Source organism: Macaca thibetana, chromosome 12 (genome assembly GCF_024542745.1).
Source record: "Macaca thibetana thibetana isolate TM-01 chromosome 12, ASM2454274v1, whole genome shotgun sequence".
NCBI lineage: Eukaryota > Metazoa > Chordata > Mammalia > Primates > Cercopithecidae > Macaca > Macaca thibetana.
In genome coordinates this window covers 41,750,335-41,765,000 of record NC_065589.1, presented here as the reverse complement: position 1 = coordinate 41,765,000, position 14,666 = coordinate 41,750,335, and the positions used below count along the sequence as shown (strand labels likewise).

General features: G+C 40.2%; 2 protein-coding genes across 8 annotated transcripts in view; both read right to left on the bottom strand.

Moving 5' to 3' along the window:
* Nucleotides 1-14,666, bottom strand: part of PPIL3 (peptidylprolyl isomerase like 3) — a 448,181-nt gene that overhangs the window by 141,131 nt on the left and 292,384 nt on the right. The gene's annotated exons all lie outside the window — the stretch shown is intronic.
* The window catches only part of HYCC2 (hyccin PI4KA lipid kinase complex subunit 2), an 89,545-nt gene that overhangs the window by 27,781 nt on the left and 47,098 nt on the right, over nucleotides 1-14,666 (bottom strand). For 6 of the 7 annotated variants that reach the window (XM_050750623.1, XM_050750628.1, XM_050750625.1 and 3 more), the window contains 2 exons: nucleotides 10,999-11,079; nucleotides 7,959-8,074 (listed from right to left, as the gene is read on the bottom strand). In XM_050750623.1, coding sequence (XP_050606580.1) covers nucleotides 7,959-8,074; nucleotides 10,999-11,079 — 197 coding nt within the window. The remainder of the gene's footprint in view (nucleotides 1-7,958; nucleotides 8,075-10,998; nucleotides 11,080-14,666) is intronic. The other variant, XM_050750627.1, reaches the window with a different exon arrangement.

Here is a 14,666-nt window from a genome sequence, read left to right as displayed (position 1 = left end):
TGCTGGCACTTTAAGCTTGTACTTTCCAATCTGCAGAACTGTGAGCAATACATTTCTATTGTTTATATATTACCCAGTCTAAGGTATTTTGTTATAGCAGCCCAAATAGACTAAAGAGAGCAGAGTTATTCATAATAGCCAAAAAAGAAAAAATAGAAATAACTCGAATGTCCACCCATTGATGAATGGATAAATAAAATGTGGTATATCTACACAATGAAATATTATTTAATTATAAAAAGAAAGTACTGATACATGCTACCACAGAAACAAACCTTGTAAACATGCTAAGTGAAAGAAGCCATACACAAAAGGCAACATATTGTATGGATCCACTCATGTAAAATGTCTAGTAATAAAAACCACTCAATTGTATGCTTTAAAGGGGTAAATTTTATTTTTAATTTTTATTTTTTTGAGACAGAGGCTCGCTCTGTCGCCAGGCTTGAGTGTAGTGGCGCAATCTCGGCTCACTGCAACCTCCACCTCCCAGGTTCAAGTGATTCTCCTGCCTCAGCCTCACGAGTTGCTGGGACTACATGCGCCCAACACCATGCCCGGCTAATTTTTTTGTATTTTTAGTAGAGATAGGGTTTCATCATGTTGGTCAGGATGGTCTCAATCTATTGACCTTGTGATCCACCCACCTTGGCCTCCCAAAGTGCTGGGATTACAGGCGTGAGCCACCACGCCTGGCCCTTTTTTTTTTTTTTTTTTTTTTTTTTTTTTGAGACAGAGTCTCACTCTGTCACCCAGGTTGAAGTGCAGAGGTGCAATCTTGGCTCACTGCAACCTCTGCCTCCCAGATTCAAGTGATTCTCCTGCCTCAGCTACCCAGTAGCTGGGATTACAGGCATGCGCCACCACACCTGGCTAATTTTTGTATTTTTAGTAGAGACAGGGTCTCACCATGTTGGCTAAGCTGGCCTCAAACTCCTGGCCTCCAGTAATCCACCTGCCTCAGCTTCCCAAAGCGCTGGGATTACAGGCATGAGCCACCGCGCCTGGCTCCCTAAAGGGGTAAATTTTATGGTATGTGAATTATATCTCAATTCAAAAAATAAATGTAAAGTCAATAATTAACTGAAAACATGCAACATGAAAAACCAGTGTCAATTCCTCAATATTCAAAGAACTATTGCAAGTCACTAAGAAAAAAAAAAAAATACACAGCTCAATAAGAAAAACGGGGCTGGGCACAGTGCCTCACATCTATAATCCCAGCACTTTGGGAGATCGAGGTGGGAGGATTGCTTGAGCCCAGGAATTTGAGACCAGTCTGGGCAATACAGTAAAACAAACCTCTCCCACTAATTGGCCAAAAAAAAAAGACACAGGACATGAATACGCAGTTCACAGGTAAAGAAAAACAATAATGAATAACAATGTGACACCAGTTTTTAACTATCAGATTAGTCAAGATTAAAAACTTTGAAAATAGTATTGGCAGTTAGTAGGAGGAAAAACTCTCAAACTACTAGTAGGACATTCAATTGGTATAGTTGTTTTGGAAAGGGTAATTTGACAATATCTACTCAAACTAAAAAAGCAGACATTCTTTTTTTTTTTTTTTGGAGATGGAGTCTTGCTCTGTCACCCAGGCTGAAGTGCAGTGGCGCGATCTCAGCTCACTGCAACCTCCACCTCCCGGGTTCAAGCGATTCTCCTACCTCAGCCTCCCAAGTAGCTGAGATTACAGGCACCTGCCACCATGCCCAGCTAATTTTTGTATTTTTAGTAGAGACGAGTTCCACCATGTTGGCCAGGCTGGTCTCGAACACCTGACCTCATGATCCGCCCACCTCGGCGTCCCAAAGTGCTGGGATTACAAGCATGAGCCACCGTGCCCAGCCACAGATATTCTTTAGCATAACAATTTCACTGCTAGGAATTTATCCTACAGATACTTTTTGTGCTCTCACACAAATATATGTACAAAAAATGTGTTCCCAGCAATATTGTTTATAATAGCAAAAACCTGAAAACAATCTAAATTTACTCAATAAGAGATTGGCTAAAAATTGATGGTACATAAATAAAACTGAATAATAACTCATCATTAAAAAGAATAAGATATCTATGTGCTGCTAGAGAAAGAAATACAATTTTTTTTTTTTAGGAGATGGGGTCTCGCTTTGTTGCCCAGGTTGGAGTGCAGTGGTGCAATCATAGCTTACTGCAGCCTCAAACTCCTGGGCTTGATCCTCCAACCTCAGCCTCCAGAGTACCTAGGACCATAGGCATGTACCACCACACTCAGTTTCTTTTTTAAAGAGATTGGGTCTTGCAATACTGTCCAGGCTGTTCTTGAAGTCCTGTCCTCAAGTGATCCTCCGACCTCAATCTATGCACTAGGATTATAGGCATGAGCCACTGTGTCCAGCCCAAGATTTATTCTTTAAAAAGCTGGGCTGGGAAGCTGAGGCAGGAAAATCGCTTGAACTAGGGAGGTGAAGGTTGCAGTGAGCTGAGATCACGCCATTGCACTCCAGCCTGGGTGACAGAGCAAGACTCCGTCTCAAAAAAAAAAAAAAAAAAAAAAAAAAAAAAAAAAGTCTGGGCATGTACGCCTGTAATCCGAGCACTTTGGGAGGCCGAGGCGGGCGAATCACAAGGTCAGGGGTTCGAGACCAGCCTGACCAAAATGGTAAAACCCCATCTCTACTAAAAATACAAAAATTAGCTGGGCATGGTGGCATGCGCCTGTAATCCCAGCTACTCAGGAGACTGAGGACAGAGAGAATCGCTCAAAAAAAAAAAGTGGGCCGGGCGCGGTGGCTCAAGCCTGTAATCCTGAACTTGGGAGGCCGAGACGGGCGGATCACGAGGTCAGGAGATCGAGACCAGGCTTGCAGTGAAACCCCGTCTCTACTAAAAATAGCCGGGACAGCTGGCAGTGATCTGTAGTCCCAGCTACTCGGGAGGCCACAGTGCCAGATCGCCCCAGCCTAGCCTGGGGCACAGAGCAAGACTCCGTCTCAAAAAAAAAAAAAAAAAAAAAAAAAAAAAAAAAAAAAAAAAAAAAAACTTACCAGCTTGGCAGATTGGCTGAATTGCATGCAGTTTGCTGCTATGTTTGTTTTGTTGTTGTTGTTGTTGTTGTTGTTGTTGTTTTTGAGATGGAGTTTCGCTCTTGTTGCCCAGGCTGCAGTACAGTGGTGCAATCTCAGTTCACTGCAACCTCTGCCTCCTGGGTTCAAGTGATTCTCCTGCCTCAGCCTCCCAAGTAGCTAGGATTACAGGTGCCCACCATCATGCCCGGCTAATTTTTTGTATTTTTAGTGAGACAGGGTTTCACCATGTTGGTCAGGCTGGTCTCAAACTCCTCACCTCAGGTGATCCACCCACCTCAGCCTCCCAAAGTGCTGGGATTATAGGCATGAGCCACCATGCCTGACCTGTTTGGGTTTTTATCAGCTCATGAGTGGTGGCCAGTAGCCTGGCCATGTGATCAGGCAGAAACGTAATATAAAACTGGCCTATTAAAGGGGTGTCTGTATGGAAAAAAACAGACATATGGAAACCACTATGGGAATCTGAAGACTGCATAAGTAGGATATGTCAATGCACATCAGGAGAACCTCCTTCTAGAATCAGGTGACTGGCACTTATGGGCAAATATCCCTGTGTCGTCACCTGGTGTGATCACTTGGGTCCATGAAATGAGTGGACATGGTGGTACTGCAGCAATGCAGAGATGGGTTGAATTTAGACATATTCTTTTTGTACCTTCTGAGGCATAAAATGCCAATAACACAGACAAAGACTGCAGATGGCTATGGGGCACATTCCTCTAGGGGAAGGCCCTGCACATAGCTGGCAAGCTGAACAGATGCCAGCAGTCTCTGGAGGCCACAAATGGGTCCTGACAGGAACAGACACTCTGCATTAGGTTTTGCTTATCAGACTGTGGATCAAATGCTCAGAGTACTGTAAGAGGACCAGAAGATACTATACCCATATGGACTGCTTAGTTACATTTTTGGAGCAAGAAACACACTTTAAAGACCAAAAGTCCAACAATGGGCAAAGAGACATCCTCAGGGTAATGGAACAAGCAATTGCATGGAATGAAAGCAATTGAAAAAGAAAATAATTGGAACAATCAAATGAGATATTTTTGGTCTAAAAGGCGGGGGTGAGATACAGGCATGAAGGGCTGGCTTATGGGCCTTCATGACTGTGTACTTAACCTGAGCGGGGCCAAGGGAAGGCCAATTATCACTGGAGAGATTCCTCTGTTTTTCTGGGGGATGTGGGAGGAGGCAGTGGAGAGATGATGCTGGGATAGTCATCATCACTATTCTGTTCTTCCCATAGTGACAGAAGGTGGTGGTATTACTATACTTTTTTCCCTTCTTTTCCACATCACCTCAACATTTTTTTTCCCCCACCTAAAGCAGTGGTTGCAGTACCAGTGCTGCAACTGTGGGTGCAAGGAGCAGAGATGATTCCTAAGCAAAAAAACTGGAACTACACCTTCAGATCTTTATGTCAGAATTCCTAAAGGCCTGATGGGCTAGGCTGTACCTTCATTCCATCTGGCAAAATTAGGATTGACAGAGAATGTATATTTATCGCCTAGTTGTGATAGCATATTAATTCTTTATATAAATCTACTCTACATCCTTGGGAATGAATTGATGGGGAGGCACTTGCTAGTCAGTTTTGCTGCCAGAAATAGAGACCAACACGATGGCCAAACCTAACCTCTCTCCAAGGGAGGAGAGTTTGAGTATAAATGAAGAGAGAAAGAAATAGTAGCTGAGATTTTTTATTTTTATTTATTTATTTATTTTTCTTTTTTTTTTCTGAGATGGAGTTTCACTCTGTCGCCAAGGCTGGAGTGCAATGGCGTGATCTCAGCTCACTGCAACCTCTGCCTCCCAGGTTCAAGCGATTCTCCTGCCTCAGCCTCCTGAGTAGCTGGGATTACAGGCATGCGCCACCATGCCCGGCTAACTTTTGTATTTTCAGTAGAGACAGGGTTTCACCATCTGGTCTCAAACTCCTGACCTCGTGATCCACCTGCCTCAGCCTCCCAAAGTGCTGGGATTACAGGCGTGAGCCACCGCACTCGACTATTTTTTTTTTTTTTTTGAGATGGAGTCTCACTCTGTCACCCAGGTTGGAGTGCAATGGCGTGATCTCAGCTCACTGCAACCTCTGCCTCCTGGGTTCAGGCTATTCTCCCTGCCTCAGCCTCTTGACTAGCTGGGATTACAGGCGCCCACCACCGCACCTGGTTATTTTTTTTTTTTTTTTTTTTTTTTTTGTATTTTTAGTAGAGATGAGGTTTCGCCATGTTGGCCAGGCTGGTTTTGAACTCCTGACCTCAGGTGATCCACCCACCTCGGCCTCCCAAAGTGCTGGGATTACAGGCATGAGCCACTGTGCCCGGCTGAGATTTTTTAAAATGAATAAATGAGTTGTGCAATGTGGGAAATACATCAGCACCCTGGAAGAGGCTCAGAGCAAGAGATGATACTATTAGCTCAATTATACTAGCTGCCTGAAAGAGTAAAAGTCATAAGTTTGTGAGACCACTCCTGCTTTTAGAACTTAATAAGGTTGAACAGAAGTCTGTAAACTTGAGTGACTTCTCTCTGGGAGATATTTTGGTCATATATGATGATGAACTGGGGTAACTGTTAATGACTGACTGGTACTCTATGAATGTGCCAGTATCTTTGGCTCTTATTTTTCAGGTTTCATTTACTGCCATCCTGTGACATGGTATAATATTGGCATTGTTGGTAAGGTTATAATATTGGTCATATGTATTGGAAATTGAATTGAAGCCTCCTTCGAATGAATACTAATAGAACATGACTTGCCTGAGGAGGAAGGAGATTTAGCTAATCAATAGCTAATTTCTACGACAAATAGTTCTGCACAAGTTTACCATGAGGTAGGTCAAGAAGAGAGGTGAGGTAATCATATTTGTGCAAAAATATGAAAATATATGCAAACATTAAAGGACGAATTATTTATTTAAATCTATCTGTAACCTACACTGGTTCCTCCAAATGTTAGGCATATTCATAATGATAGTATCTGTCATATAAATGCTATACTAAATGTAAATGCCCAGATAAACAAGATCATTTTTGAGCCTTGGCCAAAGACCAGGAGACAGCCTATATAATAAATATAGGTGTTTCTCAACCTATGATGGAATTGCATACCAATAAACCCATTGTAAATCGAGAATATCATAAGTAAAAAATGCATTTAATACATCTACTCTACTGAACATCATAGCATAGTCCAGCCTACCTTAAATGTGCTCAGAACACTTACATTAGCCCTACAGTTGGGCAAAAATCATCTAACACAAAGCCTATTTTATATTTATCATAAAATTGAGTATCTCATGTAATTTACTGACCACTGTACTGAAAGTAAAAATGAGAAGGGTTGCATAGCTACTTGAAGTACAGTTTCTACTGAATGCATATTGCTTTCATACCATTGTAAAGTTGGAAAACCTTAAGTTGAACCATAATAATTCATGGGCCATCTATAAACTGGCCTTCCCCAAAGAGAGGTCTGGCATTTGCTCCTAAGAAGTTAATCTGTGTCATATCTGATAAAGAGTCTTGTTAGGGCAGGGACTGGTAACACCAGAACTTAGGGCTGGACTGACCACATCTGACTTTCTTAGGTAGGAGTTGGCCATGACAGAAAGAACTACCATGTCGATTTAAGGTGGTAGCTCTGGGTCACACTGCATCAGTCCACATGGAGGCTGAGATCAACAGTGGGCAATCAACCTAATCAATCATGCCTACATAATGATGCCTCAATAAAAAAACTCTGGAAACCAGAGCTTAAATGAGCCTCCCCCATTACCAGTACTTTGTGTTTACTGTCATACACTGATGCCAGGAGGTTGTAATGTATCCTGACTTCAGGGGAAAGGACAATAAATGCTTTGTGTTTTAAACACTTCATATTCTACTACATGTGTCTCTTTTGGCTGATTTTAATCTGTATTCTTTCCTTGTAATAAACCATAACTGTGAGTATAATGGCTTTCAGTGAATTCTGTGAGTCCGTCTAGCAAATTATCAAACAAGAGTTTAGTTTTGGGAACTCCCAAAACTTTCAATTTAGTCAGAAGTGAGGGCAATTTTGGAACCTGTCCCTGAAACTCTGTCTAACTTCAGGAACGAATCCCATTCTACAACCAAGAAAGCAAGGTATACAGAATAGATAAACTGCCTGAGGGAAAAATTTCTAAATTGCAGCACTAGAATATGAATCCTGATTTGACTGACTGCACGTTCACTTTTTAAACTGCTTTATACAAGATGACCATAACATAATACCAAACGTTAGAAAATGGGTATTTCATGACTGTGATGTATTTACCTTTTGGACTCTTCTCATACCAAACTTGAAGTAATTATAGTTAACTACTAAGCATAAGTTAAAAATTGTTAGCTGAGTGCAGTGGTGCATGCCTGTAATCCCAGCTACTCACGAATCTAAGGTGGGAGGATCATGTTGAGGCCAGGAGACCAAGACCAGCCTGGGCAACATAACTAGACTCTGTCTCTAAATATATAAATAAATGGGCCAGGTGCAGTGGCTCATGCCTATAATCTCAGCACTTTGTGAGGCTGAGGCAGGAGAAGTGCTTGAGGCTAGGAGTTCGAGACCAGCCTGGGCAACATAGCAAGACCTTTCTCTACAAAAAATTAAAAAAAAAAAAAAATTGGCCAGGCATGGTGGTGCATACCCGTAGTCCTAGCTACTTGGAAAGCTGAGGTGGGAAGATCACTTAAGCCTGGGAGGTCCAGGCTGCAGTAAGCCATGTTTGTGCCACTACACTCCAGCCTGGGTGACAGAGTGAGACTCTGTCATTCATTCATTCATTCATTCATTCATTCATTCATATATTCATGCATACGTACATACAAGTTGGTACTATATACAGTTTTGACCATTACCGGTTCTGTGCCGTGAATGTTTCCCTCTGAGGATGAAGATCACTATAAACAACTCTGATGAGATCATGCTGACACAATGCCCCTTCTGTCAAAGCCATGGATCCAATTGTTGAAGGCTACAAAAATAAGGTACAGTATGAGACAGTGTCTCTACCATGAAGTAAAAATCTGTATCATGTAATAATATTTAATTTTCTTTTCCACAAAAGGCAGTTTTAGATCATTTATTCTTCTCATTCTTCACAGAAAACATTCAGAATCTTTCAATTCTCAATTACATAAATTATATAGCTTCTTTTGGAAATTGTCTGTAAAATATAAAACTAAAAATATTTTTAAAAGGTTATATATAATAAATCTATATTTAAAGGAGTAAGAAAAGTTGCTGAAAAAACTAAAGGTTAAAAATACATCCATTTTGATGTCTATATTTCAGAACAGAGTACAACTGCTTATAATTATACAAACAATATTAAATACTATAATCAAATATCTATCTTTTCTTTTGAAACACAGTCTCGCTCTGTCGCCCAGGATGGAGTGCAGTAACACGATCTTGGCTCACTGAAACCTCCGCCTTTTGGGTTCCAGCGATTCCTGTGCCTTAGACACCCAAGTAGCTGGGATTACAGGTACCCTCTATCACGTCCAGCTAATTTTTGTACTTTCAGTAGAGACAGGGTTTCGCCATGTTGTTGGCCAGGCTGGTCTCAAACTTCTGACCTCAAGTGATCCACCCACCTCAGCCTCCCAAAGTGCTGGAATTACAAGCATGAGCCACCATACCCAGCCCAGATGTCTCTTTAATACTAACATCATTGAGTTCGTGTTTCTAAAGTTAGAAGAACGATCCAGGCTGGGCGCGGTGGCTCACGCCTGTAATCCCAGCACTTTGGGAGGCCGAGGCGGGCAGATCAAGAGGTCAGGAGATCGAGACCATCAAGGCTAACATGGTGAAACCCAATCTCTACTAAAAATACAAAAAAATTAGCCGGGCTTGTGGCACGCACCTATAGTCCCAGCTACTCGGGAGGCTGAGGCAGGAGAATCGCTTGAACCCAGGAGGCAGAGGTGGCAGTGAGCTGAGATCGCACCACTGCACTCCATCCTGGGTGACAGAGCGAGACTCTGTCTCAAAAAAAAAAAAAAAAAAAAAAAAATAGAAGAACCATCCATTCATTAATACTTTACTACTCTCCATTTTACTTTATAACATGATACACAGAACTTAATTAAAATCTATTACTCAGAAATACATTGTGCTAAAATGATTCCTGGCTAAATGGGAGACATTCTATTTTAAACACAAAACAAAGTCCCAGGGAATTAATTAAGCAAATTAATAGTGCAAAGAGCTATGAGATGGTCAGGATACTGTGTGTTGACAGGAAAATAGAATATAATTTTTAGACTACTAGTAAAGTTTCTCTAAATGTTATCCTCACAACTTAGTGTAGCAACAATAAAGGCCACTGCAGATCAGAAGTTTGATTCATAACAGTTTCTTATTGGATTTTACTTAAAGACAGAAAGCAGAAAAAGTTCAGCTCAACAGGCATCATTTACCTACATGATTATCAGTGTTCTCGAATTCTTCAACCAAATAAATATAAGCTAAAAAGTATAATGTACTGAACACCTAGAATGCAACAATTAGATTCCTTTAAACTGAAATATAACAGAGTGTCAACATTCTTTTAAGTAGTTATTTTCCTAGAATAATAAAGAATAACAAAAACAAATCAATCTAAGGTGATTTCTAAGTAGTATAGAAGACTTTAAAAATTAAAGAATATTTTTGGCCGGGCGCGGTGGCTCAAGCCTGTAATCCCAGCACTTTGGGAGGCCGAGACGGGTGGATCACGAGGTCAGGAGATCGAGACCATCCTGGCTAACACGGTGAAACCCCATCTCTACTAAAAAATACAAAAAACTAGCCGGGCGAGGTGGCGGGCGCCTGTAGTCCCAGCTACTCAGGAGGCTGAGGCAGGAGAATGGCGTAAACCCGGGAGGTGGAGCTTGCAGTGAGCTGAGATCCGGCCACTGTACCCCAGCCTGGGCGACAGAGCAAGACTCCGTCTCAAAAAAAAAAAAAAAAAAAAAAAAAAAAAAAAAAATTAAAGAATATTTTTAAGGCTTACGATTTTAAAAATTAAAAATACAAATATAAAAAAATTAATGAATTTTTTAAAAATTCATAAAAGATTAATGAAAGTAAAAAATGATACTGGTAGAGCCGGATGCGGTGGCTCACGCCTATAATCCCAGCACTTTGGGAGGCCAAGGTGGGCGGATCACAAGGTCAGGTGTTCGAGATAAGCCTGGCCAACACGGTGAAATCCCATCTCTACTAAAAATAAAAAAATTAACGGGCATGGTGGTGCGCGTCTGCAGTCCCTGCTACTGGGGAGGCCAAGGCAGGAGAATTGCTTGAACCCAGGAGGCAGCGGTTGCAGTGAGCCAAGACTGCACCACTGCACTCTAGCCTGAGGGACAGTGCAAGAGTTTGTCTTCAAAAAGATACAGAAGAATAAAAAAACAAAAAGAACTAGAGAAAATGTTTCATTATTTTCTGCCTCTCTTGTCACAGCTCAGTCTTGTAATAACAAACATCCACTTTTTTGTTTGTTTTTTGAGAAAGAGTCTCGCTCTGTAACCTAGGCTGGAGTGCAGTGGCGCAATCTTGGCTCACTGCAAACTCTGTCTCCCGGGTTCACGCCATTCTCCCACCTTAGCCTCCCGAGTAGCTGGGACTACAGGCCCCCGCCACCACGCCCGGCTAATTTTTTGTGTTTTTAGTAGAGACGGGGTTTCACCAGGTTAGCCAGGATGGTCTCGATCTCCTGACCTCATGATCCTCCCGCCTCGGCCTCCCAAAGTGCTGGGATTACAGGTGTGAGCCACTGCACCCAGCACATCCACTTTTAAGAAGTAAATCAGTAAAGATATTTTAGGAATATTTATCTCTGATAAGAAACTGACTTTTTGATTTGTTACTCAATATAATTTAAAATAATTCCACCTTTCCAATGTTACTTACTTCATGGTATATTGAAGGCTTGGATAAGGAGGGGATAGTGAAAGACAGAACTTTATTGTTCCCATCTTTATCAGCAATTTCCTATAGCCAAAAAATATACAAAGATAATGAAATAATCACAGATCTACAAGAAATAATAATTACTTTCTTAATTTACAGACTATATGACTGGCAGTAGAAAGATTTTTCAGAAATAGTAATGGATAAAAATATTACCACCCTAGTTTATATTTTCTAACTTATTAGCAAATTTGTACACTTTGGTAGTAGAGTTATAATCCACAGAATCCACAGATAGATAGATATTGAGTACAATTCTATACAAAATCAAATACAATATGACAGCAAAGACATGAGGCAGGCAAACAAATGAATTTGATGTTAAATTTACATACAGGATGGGAAGATTACAAGTGATTAGATCTTTTAGTAAAAATACGGCTATGCTAAACAGATTAAAATGAAAAAACCAAGAGATCCACACTTATGAAAACAAGAAAAACACATTAATTTAATACAGAATGAATTTTTTCCAGCTTTACTGAGGTATAATTGACAAATGAACATTATATATTTGTGGCATAAAACATGATGTTTTGATATATGTATACACTGTGAAATGATTAAAATAATCAAGCTAATTAACAAACACAACACCTCAGTTATCCTTTTTTTAAAAATGGTGAGAACATTTATCAATGAATCTTGAATAAAAGATTCTTACAATCATTTAGCAATAAACGAATGACCTGAAATAAGCCACAATTAATAATTATATTGGGCCAGGTGTGGTGGCTCAGGCCTGCAATCCCATCACTTTGGGAGGCCAAGGCAGTCAGATTGCTTGAGCTCAGGAGTTCAAGACCAAAAAAATACAAAAAAATATTTTTTCTACAAAAAAATACAAAAATTAGCTGGGCATGGTATTGCAGGCCTGTAGTCCCAGCTACTCAGGAGGCTGAGGTGGGAGGATCCCTTGAGCCTGGGAGGTGGAGGTTGCAGTGAGCTGAGATCACCCAATGCACTCCAGCATGAGTGACAGCATGACACCCTGTCTCAAAAACAAACAAACAAAATGATTATTAGTCTAAGTCATTAAAAATAAATTCATATTTAGGTAATTTTTACTAAGCTACAAGAAAGTTCTTGTGATTTTATTAAAAACACTTTCTTTTCATAAAAAAGACAATGGACAACGGTATCCTTCATTTCTCCATCTCCGGCACCTCCAATATTCCTGTTATAAATAAATATGTGTGGCCAGGCACGGTGGCTCACGCCTGTAATCCCAGCACTTTGGGAGGCAGAAGCGGGCGGATCACCTAAGGTCAGGAGTTCGAGACCAGCCTGGCCAACATGGTGAAACCCCGTCTCTACTAAAAATACAAAAATTAGCCAGGCACGGTGGCAGGCACCTGTAATCCCAGTTACTCAGGAGGCTGAGGCAGGAGAACCCAGGAGGCAGAGGTTGCAGTGAGCCGAGATCACGCCATTGCACTCTAGCCTGGGGACAAGAGTGAGATGTCGTTTCAAAAAAAAAAAAAAAAAAAAATATATATATATATATATATACACACACACACACACACACACACACACATATGCCTACAGACGACGACAATCAGAGGAGTGAAAACTGCAGCAATCCTTTTCCCCACTGTCTTATTTTTGTCTATTTCCCTTACAACTCATATTAGCATACATCACTGGCATAAAATCCATAGAGAGAAGACTGCCCTTACTAGACCTACATGGCAGTAGTCAGAGACTGAGTAGTTGCATGGCCTAAAAAGAAGATACATCAGGCTGGGCACAGTGGCTCACGCCTGTAATCCCAGCACTTTGGGAGGCCGAGGCGGGTATCACTTGAGGTCAGGAGTTCGAGACTAGCCTGGCCAACAAAGCAAAACCCAATCTCTACTAAAAATACAAAAATTAGCTGGGCATGGTGGCACATGCCTATAATCCCAGCTACCTGGGAGGCTGAGGCAGGAGAATCACTTGAACCCCAGAGGCAAACGTTGCAGAGAGCTGAGACTGCCAGTGCACTTCAGCCTAGGCGACAGCTGAGACTGTGCCACTGCACTCCATTTCAAAAAAAAAAGAAGAAACAATAACAGCAGCAATAATCCTCATCACCAAACACAAACCCCAAAGAACTTCTGTATAGGACTCATTTCTGAGTTTATGATGTCACATAAGAGTACCAATTACATGTGAATAATGACCATACCTCTAATTACGGTAGGAAAATAGGTCTGAAAAGTTCCTTGAGGATATAACTTCTTTGTAGTCAAACCAGGTCCCACCACATTTGGGCCACTGTGCTTCAGAGAAAGTCTATGCTAAGATGAATGGGCCTGATTTAAGTTAGACAAAAATGTTTTAATTTTATTGTTAAATTTCAAATTAAGCCTAATACTTTTGATTTATCTTTGCAGGTATTTGTGAAAAGGATATGCTAAATTTTGTTTAAGGGAAATATAAAACTTCCCCTGGGGCTATTTGAAACAAAGTAGTGCTGGGGAGGGAAAGAAGGAAAAACAGAAAAGAATATATGGACGACTCCCAGTGTGATTAAGAAAAACTGAGAACCACAGAAAAGGAAGAATACAGATATCAAGGGAATTAAAAGGAGTCCAAAGCCTAGGGTTACACTTCTGACATAAAACTGAGCAAAAAATTTTTCTATAGTATACTAATTTTGCATTGTCAAACAGCACCAACAAGTTATGTCAACAATTTGTCCAACATGACACTTTGCAAAATGTTTCATGTGCCTCATTATTGAATTTTATTACACTAAACACATTAATGAAAATGATAGCTTAATGCTAAGCGTAGTCTAACACACCAAGTTCCATCATTAAATCAACAAACATTTACTAAGTATCTGCTGGTAAGCACTATAGGAAACACAGTGGTAAATAAAACAGACTTCCTACTTGAAAAGAAAAAACAATCAGGCAAGTTAGGAAAGTAGAGAATTTTATTCCTAGATCAATTTTCATTGTTTTTAAATTTTAATTTTGATGGTAATTTTGATGAACATTTATAAACACCTTAGGCAACATAATGAATTCTTCAAGTTGTTTTTAATCCTACTAACAATGTTTTCTTTTTTACAGATGAGGCAACTGAAGTCAAGATATTAAGTAACTTGTCCCAATTTAAAACAGCCAATAAGTGGCAGGGCACGGTTCTGAACTGAATACAAGTCATGCTAAAGCCCTTGCTCCTTCCTTCAGACTTCTAGCGATGGAAATGTTTGCTAATGATTTTTTAAAGTAACTAATACTTAGAGGAGTGAGCACTGGTACAGATGAATATTTACCATGAGATTCAATTTTCTTGTACTTTATTACCTTTCAGTTATAAAACTAAACTTTTATTATGTGGAGTGTTGGTTTACAATGTATACTAAATACACAAAATATTAAGACTTCAAGGCGCAGAAATTTCAATACCAATGGTCCTTAACTGGACATCATGAGAAAAAAATAGAATAATAATGTTTACGGTACTTAATTCCTTAGAAGAAAAGAGTTTTATAAACAATGTACTATCAAATACATGATATATTATCAAATAACTATTAACAAATTTACAACTTTTATGACAAATAACACTTTGGTTTCTCAATTGCTACCCCACTCAATGACTCCAAG